The 25,024-nt window shown below is 35.1% G+C and overlaps 4 protein-coding genes, 1 long non-coding RNA gene and 1 pseudogene across 10 annotated transcripts; 3 read left to right on the forward strand and 3 right to left on the reverse strand.

The window, feature by feature from the left end:
- Window positions 1-655: 655 nt before the first annotated feature.
- LOC103839685 (serine/threonine-protein phosphatase PP2A-2 catalytic subunit) lies at window positions 656-1,538 on the reverse strand. Its single transcript, XM_033278336.1, has 3 exons — window positions 1,473-1,538; window positions 927-1,091; window positions 656-811 (listed from the first exon to the last, which is right to left on the reverse strand). The coding sequence occupies exons 1-3, from the start codon at window positions 1,536-1,538 to the stop codon at window positions 656-658; spliced, it is 387 nt and encodes a 128-aa protein (XP_033134227.1).
- Window positions 1,539-2,813: 1,275 nt separating this feature from the next.
- On the forward strand, window positions 2,814-11,211 carry LOC117128326. 6 transcript variants are annotated; one of them, XM_033280526.1, is made up of 6 exons: window positions 2,814-7,829; window positions 7,918-8,319; window positions 8,420-9,176; window positions 9,268-9,857; window positions 9,951-10,037; window positions 10,115-11,211. In XM_033280526.1, the coding sequence occupies exons 1-3, from the start codon at window positions 6,978-6,980 to the stop codon at window positions 8,573-8,575; spliced, it is 1,410 nt and encodes a 469-aa protein (XP_033136417.1). In that variant the 5' UTR covers window positions 2,814-6,977; the 3' UTR covers window positions 8,576-9,176; window positions 9,268-9,857; window positions 9,951-10,037; window positions 10,115-11,211. The 6 variants fall into 6 exon arrangements, with proteins under 6 accessions (XP_033136417.1, XP_033136420.1, XP_033136419.1 ...); XM_033280529.1 differs by having other exon boundaries at window positions 9,268-9,339; window positions 9,418-9,489; window positions 9,556-11,211; XM_033280528.1 differs by having other exon boundaries at window positions 9,268-10,460; window positions 10,544-11,211.
- LOC117128352 lies at window positions 7,851-8,708 on the reverse strand. The gene is made up of 2 exons (XR_004451655.1): window positions 8,520-8,708; window positions 7,851-8,477 (listed from the first exon to the last, which is right to left on the reverse strand). It is a non-coding gene; the product is annotated as an uncharacterized LOC117128352 (long non-coding RNA).
- Window positions 11,212-11,456: 245 nt separating the features above from the next.
- Window positions 11,457-18,644, forward strand: LOC117128320. Its single transcript, XM_033280503.1, has 12 exons — window positions 11,457-12,038; window positions 12,135-14,831; window positions 14,967-15,050; window positions 15,162-15,266; window positions 15,348-15,446; window positions 15,528-15,977; window positions 16,052-16,108; window positions 16,179-16,259; window positions 16,334-16,390; window positions 16,482-16,699; window positions 16,786-16,867; window positions 17,000-18,644. Exons 2-12 carry the CDS (start codon window positions 14,475-14,477, stop codon window positions 17,180-17,182), a joined length of 1,773 nt encoding a protein of 590 aa, XP_033136394.1. The 5' UTR covers window positions 11,457-12,038; window positions 12,135-14,474; the 3' UTR covers window positions 17,183-18,644.
- Window positions 18,645-19,288: 644 nt separating this feature from the next.
- Window positions 19,289-23,382, reverse strand: LOC117128322. Its single transcript, XM_033280509.1, has 2 exons — window positions 23,082-23,382; window positions 19,289-22,994 (listed from the first exon to the last, which is right to left on the reverse strand). The coding sequence occupies exon 2, from the start codon at window positions 22,390-22,392 to the stop codon at window positions 20,722-20,724; it is 1,671 nt and encodes a 556-aa protein (XP_033136400.1). The 5' UTR covers window positions 22,393-22,994; window positions 23,082-23,382; the 3' UTR covers window positions 19,289-20,721.
- Window positions 23,383-24,288: 906 nt separating this feature from the next.
- LOC103839422 lies at window positions 24,289-24,757 on the forward strand (annotated as a pseudogene).
- Window positions 24,758-25,024: the final 267 nt, after the last annotated feature.

Raw genomic sequence — 25,024 nt, forward strand, 5'->3', positions numbered from 1 at the left:
GTAAAATCACACCCTAGTTAGTTTGTTGGAGCTCATTGCCACCTAGATTCAACTATTAAAAAAAGGTGGCTTCAGGTACTTTATAATTATTATGTGAATGTATTTATACTTTAAACTGCCAATTATGTATTTGAATGTGTAATACATATATTTGTATTTATAAAATTGAAATTATAAAGCAAAAATTAAATTATGAGAATGCAAAAAGGAAATATTGATAGAAACATACTGTAGATTACATTATTGGAAATAGTATTACATCAAAAATAATTTTAACACTTTACCGAGGGAAAGAAACAAACTCAATACTGAGTTTTTAACATAACTGCTCAATGGGAGGAAACATTTGGTAGAAGATACTGGAAAGCCCGTGCAATCTATAGATGTAATATACCTACACATGTCACAATTTTGCCTTATGCTTCTAATGTTTTGCCAAAGAATCAACTGCAAAAGAGAACTCCCTACATTTAATCTAATTTTGTTTCTTCAGGGATTCTTTTTGGGATAATTCAATCTTGTGGTTTTTCTAAAAAACATGCAGGTTTGTTTGGAGAATATCGAGGTTAGAAACATACCAGATGGAGATAGAGGAAAGCTATTGGTTGTGTTTAGTAAAACCCAGTCTGATTCTCTTTTCCATGCTGAGCAGATGTCATTGTATAGGTTTTAGGATCAGTGATCTCTCGGCTTGTCGAGGAGCTGGATCAAACTGGATGAAATATGTTCCTCTTATCTGTAGAATCATTACAAAATTTCCACACCGGTAGAAACAGTTTGGTGCACTAAACACTGTCACCACATTCTTTTCCTGTTACCATAAAAAGGTTTGAAAGATCAATGATTCAATCCACAGTTATAATAGATAGACGGACCAATCATGCCTTTGGCAGAGCCTTTTGGGCAATTGAGATGAACATTCACACCTGCCACCAGTTAAAACCTTCCATGAGAAGCTGATGTGCTCTTGATATGAGACTGAGTCCATTGTTGTGCTGTCCAAATGTGTAACCAGCACCACGTGGAGATAACCCACATCGATCATGAGGAACAGACCATAGTAAATCACACATTGGTCCTTCGTGTGTCACCTAGATTGTTCAAATAGATAACCAGTAAGATATTCATTTTCTCTTTCAGAAAAAACCTTAATACTAATTTGGAAGTTAGCACTTGAACCTTGAGAGCGGAAGGAGGGAGAGACCCATGGAAGTTAGCACTTGAACCTTGGGAGCGGAAGGAGGGAGAGACCCATCAACAACTCATAACTCTTCAAATCCAATCCGAAATAAGGACTTGGGCAGAAAAGAGGGAGGCGGTAATACCTCATGTAGCCAATCCAAGCCAGAATATTATCAAGGGTATTCAGAGAAAGTGACAGCCCTACATGCAAACATAAAACTGATGTAAGTCAAATGGTGTAGTTGAAAATACGGCTGAAATACCAGCTTGAAAAAAGAGCTGAAACTTACTGAGTCTAGATGAGGGCAGTAAGAGGAAGATAGTCGAACAGGTCCAGGTGCATTCTCGTACTCCATGAAACATCGTCATAAAAGCCATAGCTGAAACAGAGAAGCAAAACACACATCAAACATGATAATGCTTTTTTTTTATTAGTTAGGAATCTAAAATATGCTTGCTGAGTCACACGTAAGAAGGCATTATTAAGCTTACACTTGAGTAATATGCCGAGTCTTGAGATTCCCGCAAGATTGTAATACTGACTTCAACTTTTCAGCAAAAAAAAAGATTGTAATACTGAGAAAAGTCTGAGAAATTTTCAAATTACACATCAAAGCAAATAATCTACGACACTGTGAGAACATAAATTTTCATTATTTGTTACAGCTAAATACGGAAAAAAGACCAAGGAAATCCATACCTGTAGGGGAGAGATTTTTGAGCAAGTGAATACGATCTCAAAGATATAAGAGCCGACATGTCGTCTTAGAATCACCTGACATGGTCTGAAAGCCTCTCAAGGAAATAAACATAAATGACATGAGGCGTTACAGTACCACTGATTGGAATAAGGAATAAGCTTCTAAAGCCTGATTGGAATAAGGAATCAATGAATGGAGACAAATAAAAATGGAGAGGCGTTACAGTACTACTGAGAGGTTCCATAGTAGAAACGACGGAAGACATTGACACTAAAAGACCTAAAGCTCGAACTCTTTATTTCAATCTCAGGAACCCTAACAATTAAATCATAATCCAAAACTCAAGAAAAAAAATAAAAAAAAATCAAATCTTTATGACCTGTGGCAATAGAGGACATCTACATAGTCCATATCGAGTCTTTTGAGAGAAGCTTTGGTTCCTTCGATGATATGTTTCCTCGACAAACCTTTATCGTTAGGACCAGGACCACCCCAGAAGATCTTGGTGGAGACCACGATGTCGGATCTCCGCCAGCCCAGCTTGTGAATCGCCAGACCCATAATCTCCTCAGCTCGGCCATTGGCGTAAACCTCGGCGTTGTCGAAGAAGTTGACTCCGTGATCACGACAGCACTGGAGAATCAGACGTGAAACGGAACAAAGAAGAGGAAGAGCAAAGGGGATGTCGAAGAGTAAGGGTTTGAAGAAGTAAAAAAGGGCGAGATCTCGGCATACATACTCCAAGGAGAAAAACGCAAAGCCCAAACAAAAACGCCAAGCCTAACACGGGCAACAAAGAGCTTACGTGGCAAAACATTGCAACCTGATTGGCTGATTTAATTGTCCTACGTGGACAGCTTCTCTGATGCTCATATAACCCTTTTAGTATAGGTTAGATTGGAAAGTTACAAATTCATTACAGTTAATGAAATTCATATTGAAAATAATTTCCTTAATACATAGATTTCCAGCAAAAAAAATCGGTGAACAAATTTATAACAAACTCGTGTTTCATTCCGAATGACAATTAAGAATGGTGTTTTTATTATTTTCTAATACAACAAATTTTCATATCTATAATCGTTAAAAATTTTCATTTCTTCAACCTTAAAAAGTTTATAAACGTTAAAAAAGTTGGTGTTTACAGTTATAACAAAAATGGCATTATTAAAATGATTCTTAAGATCAGTTACAAAAAATGATTTTTGAGATACATATATTAAGATAGTAAGAATATGTGTTGTAAAGATGAAGAGTTATTGTGTACCACACAAATGCACCAAGTGCTCAGATGTCATGATGTCGAATCTATGTACCGGAGATAAGAAAATAAGGAGTTATGAAAATAAATAGAGCTTGTTTTTTTTTTTTTTTTTGAAGATTAAATAGAGCTTGTTAAGTAAACAAATGTTAATAAGTATATTTGATAAAAAAAAAACAAATGTTAATATATTGATCTAAGAGGTGTGCATGTTTAAATAAATACCAATGAGGAGTTGCAAGTCAAAGAGACGGTTACAAACTTAACTTCTCTTTTGTAACCTTCATTTTGTTATTAAATACTTTTTTTTAATTTAACAGATTATTTGTCGAAAAACTAAACTGTCAAAAATTTATTATAGTCTACTAATCACATCTCTATAATCTTTTCGTTTATTTTCTAAAAGCGTCTAAAAATGCATAATTTTTCTAAATAAATGTCAAGGTTGTGAATTTCATCATGCTGTATCTTTTCATCCTAAAAATGACATTAGTTAATTTTTTTTTATCAAAATATATAAGTATATATCTATTAATCTTAACAATATTTTTTTTTCATTTTAAGAATTGCGTTGGTCTAAAAGAAGTTGTCAAATGTATAAGGATATGTCTTTCCATCTTAGATGTTGCTTTTGTTAAAAATAAATTGTCAAAAGTGTATATTTTCTCCAAATAAATGTGAAAAGTTGCACTTTTTCATCTTAAGTGACATTTTAAAAAAAATGTTGTCAAAATTTATGAATATGTATCCTTTCATTTTATATAAAATGTGGCATAATTTTTTCAAAATGAGTTCCTGTGCGATATCTTTCGGGTTCCTTACCTAGTTCTTATAATAAAATATTATATTATTTTTGGATTTAAAAAATAATTATTAATATTTTTCCAAAATGAGTTCTCTTGCTATAAATATCAATCTAACTTTAAAGATAATTTTTACAAATTTTAATTTATCTTTTTTTTTAGTTTTGTGCTGATTTTTGTTTATTTTTACATACGTGATTATTTATATATATATATATTTTTTAAACTCTATATCTTTTTGAATATTTTATTTTTGTTAATTTGTTGTTTAATTTTTTATTTACTTTATCAAATTAAGATGCTGATTTTTATATTATTATAATGATATTTTAAAATTCTATGTGAACATTTAAATAATATATATCCTCAATTTTGAAATCATATGTTATTTAGATTCATATGTAATGAAAAAGTGATTTAGATTTACATTGTCTTTATTATTTGAAATCCTTATATTTTTAAGATTATTTTTGTTACTTAATTTTATGTTGATCTTCCAAGCATTTATTTTTTATAATAAACTGATTCTTTTAGTTATTTGGGAATTTTGTTTACTAAATTTATTATTGATTTTTTTTTAAAGAAATAGCTTCCATTTTGAAATCATATTTTGTTAGATTCATACGTAATGAAAAGTGCTTTAGATTCATATTGTTTTTATTATTTTAAATTCTTGTAGTCTTTACGATTTGTTTTGTTAGTTAATTTTATGTTGGTCTTTCAAAGGTTTACTTTATATATCAAATTGATTCCTTTAATAATTTTGTCTTTTCACTAAATTGAATAGTAGTTTCCTTTTTTATTTTGAAGTAAACATTTTTTGAAAATTTTAAAATAATAATTAAAATGGTAATTTGACATATTTTGGTGCTTTAAAATACTATGTGGATATTCTCAATGATTTATTACATCAAATTACATATAGTACATATTTTTGTTGGAATATTTTCCGTAGTATATAACCTAAATTTTGTAAATCATGTGTTTTAGATTTATATAGTTATAATTTTTTGAAAGTATTGCATTTTTAAATTAACTATTATATTTGTTTCTTATTTTTATGTTAATTTTTGAAACTTTATTTTATATAGTATAGATTTGTACATGATATTTTTAATTTTGTAAGCTTAACTTATTTGATTATTATTTATATTTTATTTTGAAATAAAAAATTTCGTAATATTAACATTTTTTTAAATACCAAATTTAAAAACGATTTGGTATATTTTTGGTGCTTTAAAATATTTTATGTGAGCATTCTCAATAATTTATAATATGAACTTGTATATATTATATGTTATTTTGAATATTTTCAATAGTATATAACCTAAACTTTGAAAATCATGAGTTTAAATTTAGATTTAGATAATTATGCTTGTCTGAAAGTCTTGTATTTTTAAATTAATTATTCTTTTTATTATTTATTTTTTAATTTTCGAAAGATATTAAACATTATGTTAACTTAATATAGTATTTATATTTTTGTAAATTTACCTTGTTTGTTTTTGATTTATATTTTAGGTAATATTGACATTTTCGAAAATAGCAAATGTAGTAATTATTGAGAAATATCCTAGGATAACACTAAAAAAGTTTTGGTCACAAAAATAGACCACAAAGAGGAAAATGACCAAAATATTTGATTAAAGAGGTAAATATATATTTATACCCCTAGTGTTAACTAATCTAAACCTTAGTGTTTAGAGTTAAGGGGTGGATATTTGGGATTGAGGTTTAAAATTTTATAAAATAAAAATAAATATTAAGAATTTGAAAAAAAAATACAATAAAATAAAATAAAAAAATTTCGAAAAAAATTCATAAAAAATATATAAAAAAGTTTGAATTTGAAAACATATAATCTAAAACTTTTAAAAAAATTCTTTTTAAAATTTTTTTATTTTAATTTTTTTTAAATTTTTTATATCTACTGTATTAGTGTCATATTACATATTAAATAAAAAAAGTTTGGTCATTTTCCTCTTTGTGGTCTATTTTTGTGACCAAAACTTGAAAATAGTCTATTTAGGAGAATTGCCCATGATTATTCTTTTCGTTATTTATTTTTTTAATTTTCAAAAAATATTAAACATTATGTTAACTTAATATAGTATTTATATTTTTGTAAAATTACCTTGTTTGTTATTGATTTATATTTTATTTTAAAATAAATGATTTTAGGTAACATTGACATTTTTAAAAGGGCAATTGTCAATAATAGCACCTTTTGAAGTTTATGTCCCGAAAATAGCACTAGAAGGAGAAAGTCACAAAAATAGGTTTCATTAAAGGGGTAATTTACCCTTATACCCTTTGTTATAAGAATAAAAAAAAAACATTTCATTTCCTTCGATCGCGAATCGTGTCGTCTCCTCTCGGGAATCTTCAAACCCTCACCGGCACTGTCGTCTCCGACTCGGGAATCGTCGTCTCCGGCTCGGGAATCATCTTCTCCGACTCGGGAATCGTCGTCTCCGGCTCGGGAATCATCTTCTCCGGCTCGCTAGTCATCTTCTTCGGCTCGCTAATCATCTTCTCCGGCTCGTTAATCATCTTCTCCGGCTGGCTAATCATCTTCTCCGGCTCGCTAATCATCTTCTCCGGCTATCTAATCATCAGCGTCACACTCTCTACTCTCAAAATCAGACACAAATCACTATGTAACTTTTTAAAATTAGGGTTTTTGAATTAAAATTTGGGAAGCTTGCGTTTTGATTTTGATTTGTTTGTTACTCTTTCTTATTAACCAGCGAAGCAAATGAAAGACTTTTGAATTGTGAGAACACAAAGTTGTTGGAGCGTAATTCATCTCTTTGAGGTATGTTGCAGATTCAACCTTATGTGTGTTTTCTTTCTGAGAGATTGGTCTCCTGGTTTTTGCTTGTGTATAGACTTGCTCGTTTTAACGTAATATGATTGGTAGACTTCAGGAAGGATTTGTATAGACTTCAGGAAGGATTTGTATTGTTTCAGGAAACCCTTCCTGAAAATTGGATTTTTTTTTTCTTGTCTACGCAGGATAGAAACAAGATGGGAGATTCAGTACCTCTAAAACTAGCACTGCCAGAGCTGAAGTATCCTATTGGTTCACAGCCAAAGGAAAAGTCAGCAATCAACCAATACTCTGGCTCAGAGTATATCTCTATTGTCAAAAGCATCCTAAAACCAGATGAGATGATAAGAGTCCGAGGATCATTTCTGGGACCTGTAATGAAGCTCAGTGAGAGAGGATTGAAGTTATCAGCAAAGATAGTCTACGCCATTCTCACTAGAAGCATCGTTTCTGTCAAGCAGAATGAAGCCTGGTTCCATTTCGGTGCGCAGCCAATGAGGTTCTCTATAAGAGAATTTCATATGATGACAGGCTTGAAATGTAGTGGTGCATTAGAAGGACCACGAAGGGAAACCGAGAGATTTAATTGGGAATTGCTAAAGGGGCGTAGTCATAAGTTAAGTGACGTGGTGGACCAGCTCAGAAACACAAGAGAAGATGCTTCTGAGGAGAGAGTATGCCTCGCAATGCTCATCCTGGTAGAGAGCATATTATTGCGGAAGAGCAAAGGAGGGAGTTTTCCTTTGGAATATGCGAAAAATGCACAGGATATGACATATCCATGGGGAAAAGAGGCTTACATTGTGCTCCTGAAGTCAATTCAAAACGCTGTCGCGAATCATTTGGAGAATAAATCCAAATTTGAGTTGCAAGGTTATCCTCTAGTATTCCTTCTTTGGATACTAGAGTCGATTCCTTTGCTAAGGGATAAGTTCAGTAAGTGTGTACCAACAGTTGAGGTTCCTGGGCCGACTTACTTGTGTGAAAAATACACTGAGGTAGAGAATCCATCACTTGATAGGGTTTTACAGGTTGAAGCTGATACAAAGGTAAGCTTTTCCAAGTATATGTTTCTCAGTTTATTTGGCTTCTTCTTTTTAATATGTTTCTCATTGGTCTTTTTTTAAATACTCTCAGCTGAAGGTCCATTGCATACTACCTTCTATTCCTCATGATCCAGAAGATGATATCTCCATTGAAGACAAATATAGTGACGAGCTGGAAACAGTGAAAGATGTAACAAAGAAAGGGTACAAGATTACAGCCGATGACTGGGAAAATAGGTGTGTAGACACATTTGACACATTGGATGCTCTTATTCAAATGATGGCAAATAAGGAGACTGGCCAAGCTTCTACTCCGATTGATGAGGATTCAGTAAATGAAAAAGTGAACAGGATCATCACGGTAATGGAGGAGAATCTGAAGAGCATGAAGGATCGAATGTCATTACTGGAAGAAGAAAACATACATCTTAGAGCTCGTGTGTCAGAGTTGGAAGGAAACAACAATGTTTTTCCCACTAACGTGACACAAAAGGTAAATTCTCAAAACATCTTCTTTTACATTTGCATTTTCAAGTATTTTTTGGAAGATCTTGTACATATTCTTGAATGCCTTCCTAATATTTGACAAACAGCGATCCAGTGGGACACCTTTATCTCCAATGTCTCACACGCAACCATCGAGTGAGACACCTTTATCTCCAATGTCTCACACGCAACCATCGAGTGAGACACCTTTATCTCCAATGTCTCAACAGCCTAATTTGACACATGAGGTATGTAACCAATAAATATTGTTGAGTTTTGAAGTAATATTTGGAAAGCTTTTGTACTTCTTGAATGCATTCCTGATTTTTGCAGGAGACAATGATTGAATCAGCTGCATCTCCAAAGTCTCAACAAAATGAGGTATATGCTCAAAAATTTTTAAGAAAATATTTGGAAATTCTTGTACAAAATCCTGAATGCCTTCCTGATTTTTGCAGGATTACACGCAACCATCGAGTGAGACGCCTTTATCTCCAATGTCTCAACAGCCTAATTTGACACATGAGGTATGTAACCAATAAAATATTGTTGAGTTTTGAAGTAATATTTGGAAGCTTTTGTACATATTCTTGAATGCATTCTTGATTTTTGCAGGAGACAATGAATGAATCAGATGATGAAACTCCTGCCCTTGATACTCAAGTATTCTCTCCTAATCTGACAAAAGAGGTATATGCTCAATGATATTGTTTTCACAGTTGGAGTTTACAAATTAGTTTTGGGTGATTTTTTTTTACATATAAAGGCTTTTCTGATTTTTGACAGAAAGAAACAGAAACGTCTACTCCAATAGCTCCAAAGAGTATTGAAACTCCCGTTTATACTCCAAGTCAGACTCAACAGGTACATGGTCAAAAAAAAATCTTGGATTTTAAAGTTAATGTTTGGAAGCTTTAGAACGTACTCTGGATTGACTTCGTGATAATTTTTACAGATTGAGAGAGAGCCATCGGATGACACGCCTGCCCTTGATACTCAAGTTTTTACTCCTAATCTGACAAAAGAGGTATATGCTCAATGACAGTTGGAGTTTACAATTAGTTTTGGGTGATTTACATATATAGACCTTTCTAATTTTTGGCAGAGGGAAACACAAACCTCTACTGATGAAACGCCACCCAAAACTAATCAAGAAGAAGGAAAACCAGATGATGAGGTAATATTTACTCTAGAAATTATAATTGAATGTATTCATGATGGCCTTTCCTGATATTTTTTGCAGATTGTGATTGAGTCACCTGCTGCTCAGACTCAAGTTTTGCAAAAAGAAACACTGGAAATGAATGAGACACCTTCTTCTCCAATATCTCCAAAGAGTATTGAGGCTCAAGTTTTTACTCCAATTCAGAAACAGCAGGTAAATGTTCAAAAAATCTTGGAGATTTCAAGTAATGTTTGAAAGCTTTTGTACGTGTTTTTGATCCCCTACCTGACTTTTTTTTGTTTTTTTTGCAGACGGTAACATAGGAAACGTATGAGGCTACACAGCCATTGACTGAGATCATTTCAGCAAACAATAAAAAGGTAAGCATAGAAATGTCTTTCATAAGTACAATTTGAATTTTAAATTGTAGAAACTTCTTCATAACTACCTCATTTATTTTGCTGTTATTACAGGAGGATACACATGCTGTGCATCACACACCTTCCTCTCCATTGTCTTCACTAATTGCACTAGTTATTGAAGAAAATAAGAATGCTTTGGTAAGAAGAAATATTTAAAATGTTTATGTAATATTTTTCTATTCAACTAACTCTTACCATTTACTTTTGTCTTATAGAGTGAGACAGAAACTGCGACCCAATATTTTTCTACAAGTGAAGGAGAGCATACACAATCAAGCAGAAGAAAATCTCAAGGATACTACAGAACCTACTACTGAGCTAGTTTCCACAGATGTTTCGAAGACACAGCCTCTTACTCCGCAAACACAGCACCTTCAGACAAGTGAGGGAGATCAATCCGATGAGACACCATCAGAGCAGAATCAAGCAGAAGAAAATCTCAAGGATACTACAGAACCTACTACTGAGCTAGTTTCCACAGATGTTTCGAAGATGCCGCCTATTACTCTGCAAACAGAGCATCTTCAGACAAGTGCTATAGATTTTTCAGAAACAAACGAGGTATGCATCGAGTATATTTGATCTTTAATTATTATTCTAACAATTTAAAACCGCTGATGTTACTGAATCTTCATTTTTAATAGGTTGAAGTAAGCAGGCTTCTAGCTCACTTTCAAATAGGCGCAGAGGTTGAGATTTTGTCTACTGATGACGAAATATGGTATCCAGGAAAGGTTGTTGATCTTAAACTGTGTGAAGGACTAGAGGAGCTGACAGTTGAGTACACGACACTCTTCACAGACCAACATAGACTTCAGAAACTTCAGGATACTATCACGGCTGACAAAATACGTCCTGCAACACCAACTAGTGACCAAAAATCCTTTGAGATGATGGATAAGGTAGAAGCCTTTTACAACAATGGCTGGAGCAGCGGACAAATTAGCATGGTACTTGGTGATAACACATACTCGGTGTGTCTCTATACTTCTATGGAAACTATTCTATTCAAACATTCAGATTTGCGAATTCATAGAGAATGGAAAGATGGAGTCTGGAAGATGGCAGATAAGGTAAATCATAACTAGAATTATACTTCACGTGAATTGTTTGATATACATACATTTTAGTTTCAGGAATGGTTTCCAGAAATTCCGATTGCAACAAATTTGATAATATTTTGCTTGGTGTCTATTGTTTGATTAAAGGTGAAGCCTGATAAGAAAAGGAAAGCTGCTGCCTCATCACAAAATTCAGGAATGGATAATGTTTTCCTAAGAAGGAGCGAGAGGGTGCCTAAACGATCTAGAGACACAAAAACTCCATTCAAGTCTGACAGAAATCCGGCTTTAACTGTAATACCTGAGATTATACCTGCAGTTGATCCGTTTTCAACTCCTGCGGAACATAAGCTTTCAAGGCTTCAAAATTGGATGACATTAAAGCCCGGCATGCATGAAACGTAAGCATATTTCTGTCCTTGTCTATATATTCTTATATTTATGTATAAGAGGTTTAGTAATTCCTTTGAATCTTTAATCGACTGCTGGTCCCTATCAATCAATGATAATAAGATAAGGAAATCTTTCTTTCAAAGCATGGAAAATGCAAAAAAAGGACCTTAAGAAATAGGTAATTTGTTTACATATGTTCTTGCCTTGAGCTTTTTTTTTAAAAAAAATTCAGGAAGGATTTGTTTAGTTTCAAGAATTAGATAGTAACAAATTAGATAATGTTTGCCTTTTTTTTTGCAGCACATTGATGGTGCCTTTGCAATGCTAAATTGCAGAAGAAATGAGAATGCTGCTTGGTTCCACAACTACAAGATTTCAAAGGCGTGCTTCCTACCTATGGAGTTCTTGTATTTCTTGCTCTCTCATGATTTGGCTTACAAGAAAGAAAAGGTCAAAGGTAAAAAGATTTTCAACGATTTATTTAAAGATATTGTGAGAGGGAAGGTATATCCAGAGAAGACATGGGGAGAAGATGTTGATGTTGTGTATGGGATTACTCTTGGAAAAAAAAGCAATGTCTGGATTGGGATGGAAATTCATTTGAAGAAGAAAAGAATCACAGTATATGATTGTTTTCAAAAGGAAAGCAACAGCATTGATATTCCTCAAGTGAAAAAGTTGGCAGGTATGTATAAACAATTTGTATTTGATGTATTCAACTGTTTCTTGGTTTGAAATATTCAACTGATTCTATCTTGATATTGATTTTTAAATATGACAGTGTTGATTTCTAATCTGCTGGTGGAATCTTCTGGTGATGAGGTAGATAAAGTGAAGATGATTCCATTTGAGATTGAGCAGGCACAAGGTTTACCCAAGACAAAACATCCTTTCAACTGTGGGATATTTCTTGTCAAGATTCTGGAGTGCCAGTCATTGAAGATAGGAGACATGACAAAGATTAATGATGACAATGCATTGGAGCTAAGGAGAACCTTGTCTTGTGAGATCTTCAACCAATTTGTGGATGAGAGCTTTGGGAAATGAGAATGATGCATGAAAACATTTTTTGTTTTAGTTAAGACTCGGTTTTAGTTATGACTGTTTATTTTGTTATGTTGTTGGCGTCTGGTTACATAAGAAAGATTGGAAGGATATCAAGTATTTTTTTGGGTATCATATATCTTGGAAGGTTAAAATAATGTTTCTGGATGGGTTTCCAGAAAAAAAGTTAAGTGTTTCAAATGTAAAAAAGAATGAAATGAGATTATATACTAAGGATTGGACATGTATATGGTAAGCTTAAAATTGTGATGTTTACAGACAACAAAAATTTAGAACCACAAAGGATCGAACCCAGAGGGAGAGAGTTTGCGTATTTGGATAGTGTGGGAGTTTAGCCACTAGGCCAAGAAGAATCATCTGTTAATGGATTACATTTAATTTTATTTAACTCCAAACTGTAACACAAAAAAAAATTAAAATTGATTTTGAATCCACCACATATCGAACCCGGGGATAGAGAGACTTTTGAGTTATGAAATGCCTTGGTTTAACCGCTGGTCTGAGGAGAATCATCTGTTAAAGAATATTACATAAGCATACTTAAACCAATTAATATAGGATAGGTTTCCAAAACAATACATTTCGATTGAAAAAAACAAAACTCTTGCCGTCTCAACACTCTCGCCGTTTCAAACTTCTCGAATCTCACTCGTCTCCGCCTCTCGAATCTCTCTCTCATCTCCATATCTCTCGATCTCCGACGAAAACCCATCTCCAGAACTCTCTCTCTCTCTCGATCTTTTACGCGAGCTCTCTCTATTCTCCGAGAAAAACCATTTCTAGAGCTCTATCTCTTTAAGGTATGTTGCAGATTCAACCTTATGTGTGTTTTCTTTCTGAGAGATTGGTCTCCTGGTTTTTGCTTGTGTATAGACTTGCTCGTTTTAACCTAATATGATTGGTAGAATTCTAGTTCATGTGAAAGCATGTGTATAGACTCAGGAAGGATTTGTATTGTTTCAGGAAACCCTTCCTGAAAATTGGATTTTAATTAATTTAGACAAATAAAATTTTTCTTGTTTACGCAGGATAGAAACAAGATGGGAGATCCATTACCATTAAGACTAGCACTGCCTGAGCTGAGGTATCCGATTGGATCAGAGCCAGAGAAGACGATATCGATAAACCAACACTCGATAGTTGCTTATATCAAAACTGTTAAGGAAATTCTAGGAAATGATGAGTTCAACAGAATAAGAGGGACGTTTTTGGGACCGGTGATCAAGCTTGGAGAGAGGTCTTTGAAATTATCAGCTAAGATAGTGCACGCAGTTCTCACCAAAAGCATCAAGACAGTGAAGAGACACGAAGCATGGTTCCATTTTGGTGCTCAGCCAATGAGGTTCTCTATAAGAGAATTCCACATGGTGACTGGTTTGAAATGTAGTGGTGAAGCAAGAGAACCACGAGAGGAAACCGAGAAATTTAAGTGGGACTTCCTAAAAGGGCGTACTCATACAGTAAAGGACGTGGAGAAGCAGCTCAGAAACACAAGAGAAGATGCTTCTGATGAGAGATTCTGCCTTGCAATGCTCCTCCTGATTGAGAGCATACTACTACAGAAGAGCCTTCTCGACGGTGGCACAACTTTTACTTTGGATTATGTGAAAATAGCGCAGGATATGGATGTCTTGATGACATACCCATGGGGGAGAACAGCTTATAATTTGCTGTTAAAATCACTTCAGAGAGCTGTCGACAAAAGCCTCGACAAAAACAATTATGATTTGCAAGGATTCCCTATGGCATTTCTTATATGGATACTTGAGTCAGTACCTTTGCTACAGTATGCATTCAGTCAAGTTGTTCCTATTCTGAGCGTTCAACCGTCTACCCCAATATTTTTGTGTGAGAAGTACCTTCAAATAGCTTCTCCACAGCTGATAGATGTTCTCCTAATTGAAATCAAAGATCATGTAAGTTTTTACATTATTTTTTTCTTGTTTCTGTTTTGCCTTATGATTCTCCATTTAAAAGCTAATTATTTTTATGGTTTCAGCTTAAGGTCACATGCATCCTACCTCCTATTTCTAATGATCCAGAAGCTGATGTTTGCATGGAAGACGAAGCTAATAAAGATCTGGATGACATGGCCGATTTATCCAAGAGAGGTTATAAGTTTAAAATTAGAGATTGGCGAAACATGTCAGTAGACCTATACGGTGCTAATGAACAAATAAGAAGAGCATCTTTACTGTTTGGGAATGGAGGGATGAGTCAAGCTTCTTCTTCGTATCAGGAGGAGTCTTTGGAATCAAAGATCAACAGAATCAGCGAGATGGTGGGAGATAATTTAAGGATCATGAACGATCGTTTGTGTTTGATTGAAAAAGACAGGAAACAGATTAAAGAACGTGTGACAAAACTAGAGAAACTACAAAGAGTTACTTCATATGAAACTCCAAACAATGAGGTAACTTTTTTTTCGGAAATTAAAATTAATGTTTATCTAGTTCTTGATTCAGTTTTTTTTTGAGTTGTCAAGTAATTTTGGAAGATGTTATACATATTTAGGATTGCCTTCCTAATTTTTGTTGTACTTGCACAGACTGACACAACTCCATTTCATGAGACGGCTTCCAGACAAGGTGAAGCCAATGCAGATCAAGCAGATGAACAACTTAACAATGAGGCAAGTATAATTTTGAAAACTGTTGGTATTTATAAAATTATGAATTTGGTTGTACTTAAATTAATTTTTGGAAGTTCTTGTACGAGTTCATAATCCCATTCCTGACTTCAGGATACACGAGAGCCTATGAATGAGATCACGAAAGAGACACCTGGTTCTCCAATAGCTCAACAGAATATTGAGACTCCAGTCCTTACTCCAATTCAGACGCAGCAGGTACCTTCTTTAAAAAATTGGACTTTTCAAGTAATTTTTGGAAGCCCTTGTACGTGTTCATTCAACCATTCCTGAATTCAGGAGACTCACGAGCTTATGAATGAGATCATTTCACCAAACATTTCCGACACACAGCCAAATACCCGAGCTCGCAGAAATCTTTTAACAGAGCAAAATAAGGTATTACTTTCATTAAAACCTTTAATAAATATACAGCAACTATCAAAATGACTGGATATCCTTGAATCTAAACCATCACAGGATGTAGAAAGCAGAGTTCAAAATCCCTTTGAGATCGGAGCAAATGTGGAGATTTCATCACAAGATGACAATACTTGTCATAAATGGTATCCAGGAAATGTGTTGGCAACATATTTGGTTGATGGGGTTGAGATGGTGAAAGTTGAGTACTCCGTCCCGTCTCTGGACGAAAAGAAGAGGAAAAGGAGTGTTGAGACACGTGTATCAATTGACAGAATACGTCCTCAACCACCACCTGAGAGATCTGGAGCGAAGAAAAGTTATGAGCTAATGCAGGACGTGGAGGCGTTCGACAATGGTGCCTGGTGCGCTGGAAAAGTTAAAGTCATTTTGTTTGATGGCTCGTGTTTTGTCTCTTTGAACAATTCTAAAGAACAAATTTACTTCCACCATTCTGAGATGCGAAAACCAAGAAAATGGGTAGATGGTGTTTGGGAGATGACAAAAAAGGTAAAACAAATGCCTTGGATCACTTGAATTGAAAAATAATGTCATTTGTTTAATATCTCGGTATTGATTTTCAGATGGAAGAAGAGCAGACGCAGAGTGTGAATCCAAGTGAAGGAGATGGTGATAAAAAGGTATGAAATATTTATACATCATACTAGGAATTAAGATATAAATGTATCTGAATTTTTGTCATTCAAAAAGGGGAAGGCGAAGGCTGTCGCTTGTAAGAAAAATGAAGCAGCTGGTCCATCAGAAGATGGTGTTGGGAAAATGGCAAAAGAGGTAATAAAAATGAATAAGATCCACTTGAATTGAAGTTCAGGTCAATAGTTTGATATATCGGTTTTGTTTCACAGATGGAAGTAAAGCAGGGTAAGAGTGTGAAACCAAGTCAAGACGATCATGCAAAAAAGGTATAAAAAATATTTTTACTTCATATTAGGAAGGCATTCAAGTATAAAGATAAAAACGATCCTGAATTTTTGTCTTTATTTTTAATTAAAGGGGAAGCCTGATGTTGGTAAGAAGAAGAAAGCAAATGCTCAGCCAGTAGATTTGCTTCCTTTTCTACAGCGAGAAGAGAAGAGGCCAATACGACCTAGAAACCCTCCTATACCTGTAACACCTGAGGTAATCCTTCCAATTGATCCATTTGTGACACCTGAATTTCCTCGGTTTTCAAGGCTTGCACACTGGATGGATCTACGGGGCATATATCGTGTGTAAGCAACTTTTTGTCCTCGCATAAATATTCCTAATTTATTTTGTAAAAGTTTCGATTGATACTAGTTAATTTTATCAACTACAGACCGTTTTATATCAATGGAAAAGAAATTGAAAAAGAGTTCTTTCAAAAAATGGACGATGCAGAAAACAATCTCAACAAAGAGGTAATCAACACTCTGTTCTGTCTTCTATTTGATTGTGTCATATGTTTAGGAAGAGGTTGAGTTGAGCTATGCTAGATGTCCATGTTATAGCAGTTCTATATGAAGTTTCTAACTATATTGTTACATTGGCAGCACATAAATGTTGCATTTGAAATGCTAAATTGTAAGAGGGTTGAGCAAGGTGCTTGGTTCCGCAACAACAATCTTCCAGCAGCATGCTTTGTACCAGTCAAATTCTTAGAAGTGGTTGGGTACGCTTATGAATCTGTCAGGAAGCCACATAAGAAAAAAAAACGTTATTGGAGGGCTGTGTAGGCGAACTTGTGAAAGGTTTAATACATCCAAAGAAGGTATGGCTGGAAGATGTTGATGTTATATATGGTGTCATTGAAGATAAGTTGAGCTATCACTATATTGGGGTGGAGATACAATTGATGGACAACACAATCACACTCTTCCATTGTGGTCTTCCAAAAGCAAATATCAAACGTGCTCTTAATCAAATCCAAGAACTGGCAGGTAAAAACTCTTTGTGATTTATTAATTTTATCATTCAGTGTAGAAAAATCAGTTTAATTTATATTGTTACATTGATAATGGATAGGATTGTGAAAGTATGCGTATCCTGAAAAAAGAATTTTAGCTAATTTAGAAAATAAAAGTTTGTCACTTGCTGCTTGTGCTTGTGATGCATTTTTACATATTCATTTTGTTGTCTGTTGGTGATTGATTTATTGTATAATTTTGGGTATTTATGACAGTGTTGATTAGTGCCATAAAGATGGAACTTCTTGGTGAAGAGGTTAATTTCGAAGATATCAGTCCATTTGAAGTTAAGTTTGCAGAAGGGCTTCCAAAGACAAAATTTCCATACAACTGTGGTATTTTTGTTGTGAAGATGCTGGAATGCAGGTCACTGGGATTGAAGAGCATGGCTAATATAAATGATGAAACTGCGATGGACTTACGAAGCAAGCTATGTTGTGAGATCTTCGACCAGTTTATGGATAAAGATTTCCAGGAAGGTCAAAGGAAGTGAAAATGTCATATTTGTTCTACTCTGTTTTCTACTCTGTTTTTCTACTTTGATATTAATTATCCCTAACGTTTAAGTTTCAGTTTGTAATGAATTATCCCTAACGTTTTTTTCATTTAGATTGTTATTGAAAAATTTTTAGGATGTATTGATGAATTGTCAAATGCTTATGGTACTTTTAGGATGGGTTTCCAGAAAAAGAGTGAGAAAGCAAAATGCACCAAAGCCTAGCAAATTCCTTTAAAGTTTACAAAAAAAATGAAAAAGAATGTGATCCGATGTTGATTGAACTCGTGAACTCTCGAAAGATGAATCAAAGTGTGCAGCCGCTGTGCCAAGGGTGTTATACTTGCCAAAAGCTATAATAAAACGAAAATAACTTTTGAATATTTAATTAAAAACAGAAAAAAGTGTAAGTATACACAACGGGGATCGAACACGGCTTATTGTGTGATAAGGGTACACTAAGAGTAGAAGGGCTTGCCACTAGGCTATGGTGGATATTCGATAACAGAGTAAATGTGAACTTATTTATTCACAGACGATAGATTTATATAATCTGGATATCATTTTAGGTATTCAGGATAGCTTTCCAAAAACAAATTCCTTTAAAGTTTACAAAAAAAAAATGAAAAAGAATGTGATCTGATGTTGATTGAACTCGTGAACTCTCGAAAGATGAATCAAAGTGTGCAGCCGTTGTACCAAGGGTGTTATACTTGCCAAAAGCTATAATAAAACGAAAATAACTTTTGAATATTTAATTAAAAACAGAAAAAAATGTGAGTATACACAACGGGGATCGAACACGGCTTATTGTGTGATAAGGGTACACTAAGAGTAGAAGGGCTTGCCACTAGGCTACGGTGGATATTCGATAACAGAGTAAATGTGAACTTATTTATTCACAGACGATAGATTTATATAATCTGGATATCATTTTATGTATTCAGGATGGCTTTCCAAAAACAAATAAGCAAATCAGATAACCAAGTTATAAGAACACTAGGCCAAACCATTACAAAATAGTGAAAAACATTGAACAAGTTTTTTATTTAGGTTGTTAATTGAAGAAACAACACAAGAGAAACAAAAGTACTTATTCATTTAAAATAAAAACTGAAAATCAAACATAATGTGGTCCTTAAAAACATAAAAAGAGAAGATGATAACATGAAATTACTCATGACACAGCCAACTTTCGCCAAGTTTATCCCAATCAGGGACTTTGACCTTCACATCAGCAAGCATTCCTTCCGCTTCCGAGTGCTCTTCTTTGAGTTTCTCCAACTCAGCAGTTAAATCAAATTTTCCATCAGCTTTGATAATATCTTCAAGCAACTCGATTTGGACAGCAATTGAATTTGCTTTGCTGGATGCAGATTCCAATCATTCTCAGATAGCCTGTATTCGTTGGACAAACGAAGAAGAGCCCTGTAATGTACCACAGTTTCCTTCTTCCCCTTATTGAAACCTTCGGCGGCATCACATCCGTAAACCTCCTCTATGGGACGCTTCATCATCTTCTTTGAACTTCCTTCCATTGAAACTTTGTCCTGCAACAAAATCGAAACTAAGATGTTACGATAAAATAGAAATAGAAAAAAGTTCATGAATTGAATGGAAAATGAGAAAAATCGAAAACTAACTTGTATTGCAAAAGGATAAATCAGACGAAATGAAGTGAGTGAATAAAAGGTCTGATATCGTCCCTTATATTTATAGAACTAAAAGGAACTCTTCGATTATTGAAGTCAGTTAAAATAAACTCTTGATTATTGTGGAACTCTTCGATTATTGAAGTCAGTTACTGAAATAACCAATCATATAACAGCCAATCTTGACGAAAAGAAACTCTTCGGTTACTGAGTTACATGATGTCGTTTGGAAGAGACTCTTCGATTCCTGAGATATATGTTTGAACAAAAAAAAAAAATCAACCATTACTCGTAGGAGAGTCGAACCCGGGTCGAACAAATGTTTCGGTATCATAGGTTTCGTGGTTTAGCCGCTAGGCTGAGGAGAATCATCTGTTAGTTGCTTCCACATAATTGAATTTATAGTAAAATACATTGGAAAGATCTTAGATAGTTCAGGATGGGCTTCCAGAGTTTGCATGAATAATATACATGAATATTAGTGTGCTTCTTTCTTAAACTAGAAAAAATGAAATGAGATCAAAACTAAGGATTAATATCTACACATTTGGAAAATTTGATAATGTGATTTGCAAATTTTGGAGGAAAAAAAAATATATATACACATCTCATAGGATTCGAACCTGAAGATGACTAGGAGGTAAGAGGGAACTAAGGTGTAGTAGCCACTAGGCCAAGTTAATTTCAGTCATTACATGTTGTAAGTAAAGTAATATATTTCTTTTATTTTTATTCAACTTAAATTTTTTAAAAAAACTCTGATTAGTAGGGGAATCGAACCCGGGTCGAGTCAAGCGTTACAATTTCGACAGATAGGTGTTTTAGCCGCTAGACCGAGGAGAATCATCTGTTACACTTTTCCACATAATTATTCTTAACAGAAAATGTTGTATTATAAACCTTGGAAATGAACTCGGTATTTCTGGATGGGATTCCAGAATAGTTGAATATTACTGTGTTTTTTTCTAGCAAAGAAGTTTAAACTAAAAATTGAAATGAGATCAAAAGATAATGTTGTATATTACAAAAGTTGTAAGAAATCATACTTATTCAGGATAGGGTTCCAAAAGAAAAAATGTATATGGTCTTGTGCATATCATGTAACCATCAAATAGCCAACATCCAAATAATAATCGATAAAAATGTAAAAATGTAGAACTTCATCCTATAGGCCTCTGGCATGTGATCTTGTTGTGCCCTCCTGTGCCACATCTGCTGCACTTGTGGGACTGAGATTTAGATCCAGGAACCCCAAACTCGCCAACGGATCTCTTTCTCTTTGTAGGAGGGCGTCCACTTTTCTTTTTGGTAGCTGGAGGTGGGCAAGACAGTTCATCAATATTCTCTGGATAGGTGGACGTTGACAACTCTCCACCAGGATGTATGCTTTCAGCATAAGCTTTAGCCCACGTTTCTGTCAAGTGAGAAGCATCAACAAAACGGTTTTCATCTCTCTTGATATGCTTAGCAGCAGCGATGGCATGGATGCAGGGGATCTTGTCAATGTCGAAAACATTACATGTGCAATGCCGCTTCTCCAAGTCAACAACAAACTTCATTGTTTCATTCTTCACCTCAAACTCGCTTCGATCAACTTGATACACATTCAACAACATTGCGGCCCCTAACCTAGATACCAATTTCTGCACAACTTTTGGAGTAACCAGGTGCTTATGTTTCGCAGCCGCTTCGCGTCGCTCAAAAAACCAAGTGGTCATCGTCAATCTGATAGTTTCAAGGAGAGAGATAATGGGCAACTCACGAGGCATCTTCAACATAGAATTGAGAGACTCTGCAATGTTGGTAGTCATGATATTATACCTGTTCGCAGGCGCATAGCTTCGTGCCCACTTCCTAAAATCAGACTCTTCCAGATACTTAGCCAATTCAGGACATTTATCCTTTATGTCCTTGAAGATTAACCAGAACTCGTGACACGTATAGGCATCAGCAGCGCTTTCCACCAGAGGTAGCAACCCAGTCTTCGCATATGTAGGAGTGATGTTGCGGAGCAGATGGATCCTGCAAATTCCATGGTGAGATAAGGGATATACATCCTCCAACGCTGAAGAAATGGAGTTAGCCCTGTCTGATACAAAAACAAGATCCGAAGCGTCCGGGATCTTCTGGCTCAAACCTCTAAAGAACCATTTCCAAGAGGCGCCGTTTTCTGCGTCAACCACTGCAAAGGCGAGAGGATATAGATGATAATTCCCATCTTGAGCACAAGCTGCCAATAAAGTCCCATTGAATTTTCCCTTCAGAAATGTACCATCTACTGCAATAACTCTCCTCATCAATGAAAATCCCCTTATCGATGGACCAAAAGCCACAAATGCATACTTGAACTTTCCTGCAGCATCAACATGTTGATAAGTCAAGGAACCAGGGTTTGTTTCTGTGATTTTATACAACCACCTAGACAAATTGTAATAGCTGTCTTCAGGAGTCCCTCTAACCAAAATCTGAGCTTCTTCTCTCACTCTCCAAGCTTGTTTGTAATTGATGTGAACACCATGCAGCATCCTGACCTGTTCAATGATCTGTTTCGGTTTGAGACCTTCCTTTTTTTCTCCATAATTGCTGGAAATCAAAGAACCCAACAACTTTGCAGATGCTTGTCTGTGGTTGGCTTTCCTGTGTGTTGTATCGCATGTATGCTCATGAACATACTTTTTAACAACGAAAAAATCTGAAACAGGTAGCTTGATAGCACGCATCCTCCACGTGCAATTTTCATCAACACAACTCAAAAGCACTCTTGACTTGTTAGAAGAGACAGTCTTGTACTCAAACTTCCACTCTAAAGCCCATTTCTTCATCCTCAACATCAACTCTCTCTTTGTCTTAAAATAGCTATTCACCTTAATATCGCCAGCTACTCTCGTGTTTGGTGAAAGTCCAATATGGACAGGGCTAAAATCCGGAAGAGCATTCAGAGGAACTGTAGAAACACCTTCATATAGAAAACTCTGCAAAAGTCAAGTAGTTCTGTAAGGCATAATACTTGATTATGAAGCATATCATGCAAACACAAACAGAAAAAGGGAATTAGGGACAATGTACCTGTTTTTCACTCTGCACAGTAGAAAGAATCACTGGATTGGCATTCAATGGAACAGTAGAAGCAAATGTATCAGAAGCTTGAATGTTACAGCTAGCTGAATCAGTACTAAAATCCGGAAGAGCATTCAGAGGAACTGTAGAAACACCTTCATATAGAAGACTCTGCAAAAGTCAAGTAGTTCTGTAAGGCATAGTACTTGATTATGAAGCATATCATGCAAACACAAACAGAAAAAGGGAATTAAGGACAATGTACCTGTTTTTCACTCTGCACAGTAGAAAGAATCGCTGGATTGGCATTCAATGGAACAGTAGAAGCAAATGTATCAGAAGCTTGAGTGTTACAGCTAGCTGGATCAGTACTAACCTGCAAAGTCAAGTAGTTCTGTAAGGCATAATACTTGGTTATGAAGCATATCCTGAAAAGTCTAAGTAAGAAAAAAATCATACAAACCTTAACACACAAACGACAGGTTCCATCAAATGCTCTAGTCTTGGAAATGAAAGTTCTGAGCTGACGAGTATTACCTATCGAGAGTGGGGGGAAACTTTCAATAATACATTTCATATCCAATGAAAAACCATAACTCAAACTGATTTCTTCCTCTTTAACACTAAAATCTTCAGAGACAATCTTCATCAAATCTTCATACAGTAGATCTTCTTCTATGGAAATGATTGATGCATTCCTCTTCAAATCAACAAGAAACTCCCACTGGAGAGATTCTTTTGAGATCCATTGTCCACAGATGCACAAAACAACTTCAATCATCAACAGACAAAACAAAGAGAGAGAGATGAGATGAATAGACGTAGAAACGACAGATCAATTGAGAAACGACGACGACGAATAAATAAACGGAGAGAGAGACGAGAGACGACGACGACGGACGACGGAGAGACGAGGAGAGACGACGACGACGGAGAGACGACGACGACGACGGAGAGACGACGACGACGAACGACAGCGATGAGGAGAAGAAGAAGCGATGAAACGAGGACGGCGACAATTGATTTCAAATTTGTTTTTTAAATTAGTTAAAGAAGGGGGCATAAGGGTAAATTGCCCCTTTAATGAAACCTATTTTTGTGACTTCTGATCCTGAGTGCTAGTTTGGGGAGGAAAACTTCATTTAGTGTTCTTTGTGTCATTTTCTCTTTTATTAAAAATAGAAACTAAAATAAGATTTGTCGTAATACGAATTGGCGTTTAAATCTTACGTGATGCTTTCCAATGGCCCAACTTTTCTATAGTATATCTATAGATGTTATCTTGACTGAGGTATTATCACAAAGATTCTAGAGTCTTCTACGCAATATCGAATCTCTGGACCCGTTATTGATACATTGATCCCAAAATAAAAAAAAAAGAAGATATTTCAAAATCTCCATTTATCATATCTAATGGTTTAAAGCCCCTTTATTGATACATTGATAACTTGAACGTTATGGAGTAATTTAAAACCCCATTAATTTTTCCTATTATTCTCCTTTTCCATATTGTTTAGGAAAATAATATTTTCCATATTCCATACTCACCGACCCTCTCAACATTATAAATAAGAGACTCATTCCCTCACCAAGACTCATCCTCAAGTCCATTCTACAAAACAAAACCCTAGAACTCTTCGCCGCTTTTAACCTAACTAATCAAAACAACAATGTCTGAGTCAAACAAGAAATTTACATTGATAAGCTCCGATGAGGAGCCTTTCGAGTTGAGTGAAGGTTGCGCGTGAGTTCGAGATCGTAGCGCACATGCTCGAAGACGGCTGCTCTGGTAGCAGTATCCCGATCAAAACCGTCAACAGTAATATCCTCGGCAAAGTGATCGAGTATTGCAAGAAACACGTTGAAGTTGGTAACATCGAAGGAAACTCGAGAGGAGGCTAAGAAGGAACTCGAAGAGTTCGACAAACATTTTATTGCTGTGGAGATGGAGACGCTCTTTCACTCATCCTCGCAGCTAACTATCTCAACGTCAAAGGCCTTCTCGACATTGGTTGCCAGAAGGTTGCAGATACCATCAAAGACATGGAACCAGAGGAGGTTCGCTCTATTTTTAAAATCCAGAATGATTACACTCCTGCAGAAGAGGAAGAAGTTCGCAAGGAGACATTTGGGCTTTGAGCGCTAATTTTTTTTTAGTTTTCTGAATTTTGGTGTTATTTGTTTTTGTTTTTTTGATGACTTTGTTTGTCTCTTTCTTTAAAATTCGTGAATGGTTTTTAATAGTTTTCTCCAGTATGCCTTATTGAGTTATTCGTTTATTTAGTTTTAAGAGTTTTTGTTCCGTTTAGTTTCATGGTTATCATGTGATCATGAATGCCTTGGTTTGAGATCGTTAGCCAGCGAGGATGAGTTTTACTTCCGTCTAGTTTCATGGTTATGTTGATC

Source organism: Brassica rapa, chromosome A09, assembly GCF_000309985.2.
Source record: "Brassica rapa cultivar Chiifu-401-42 chromosome A09, CAAS_Brap_v3.01, whole genome shotgun sequence".
Lineage (NCBI taxonomy): Eukaryota > Viridiplantae > Streptophyta > Magnoliopsida > Brassicales > Brassicaceae > Brassica > Brassica rapa.

Coding starts and splice junctions, on each gene's coding strand:
- LOC117128320 (XM_033280503.1), top strand. CDS start 14,475: ATGGAAGACGAAGCTAATAAAGATCTGGATGACATGGCCGATTTATCC. Junction 16,260..16,333: donor TTGGGAAAATGGCAAAAGAG/GTAATAAAAATG, acceptor TTTGTTTCACAG/ATGGAAGTAAAGCAGGGTAA. Junction 16,868..16,999: donor AAAACAATCTCAACAAAGAG/GTAATCAACACT, acceptor TTACATTGGCAG/CACATAAATGTTGCATTTGA.
- LOC117128322 (XM_033280509.1), bottom strand. CDS start 22,392: ATGTTGAGGATGAAGAAATGGGCTTTAGAGTGGAAGTTTGAGTACAAG.
- LOC103839685 (XM_033278336.1), bottom strand. CDS start 1,538: ATGGAGTACGAGAATGCACCTGGACCTGTTCGACTATCTTCCTCTTAC. Junction 1,092..1,472: donor ACTGCCCTCATCTAGACTCA/GTAAGTTTCAGC, acceptor TGAACAATCTAG/GTGACACACGAAGGACCAAT. Junction 812..926: donor AAGGTTTTAACTGGTGGCAG/GTGTGAATGTTC, acceptor TTATGGTAACAG/GAAAAGAATGTGGTGACAGT.
- LOC117128326 (XM_033280524.1), top strand. CDS start 6,978: ATGGGAGATTCAGTACCTCTAAAACTAGCACTGCCAGAGCTGAAGTAT. Junction 7,830..7,917: donor AGGTTGAAGCTGATACAAAG/GTAAGCTTTTCC, acceptor AAATACTCTCAG/CTGAAGGTCCATTGCATACT. Junction 8,320..8,419: donor CCACTAACGTGACACAAAAG/GTAAATTCTCAA, acceptor TTTGACAAACAG/CGATCCAGTGGGACACCTTT.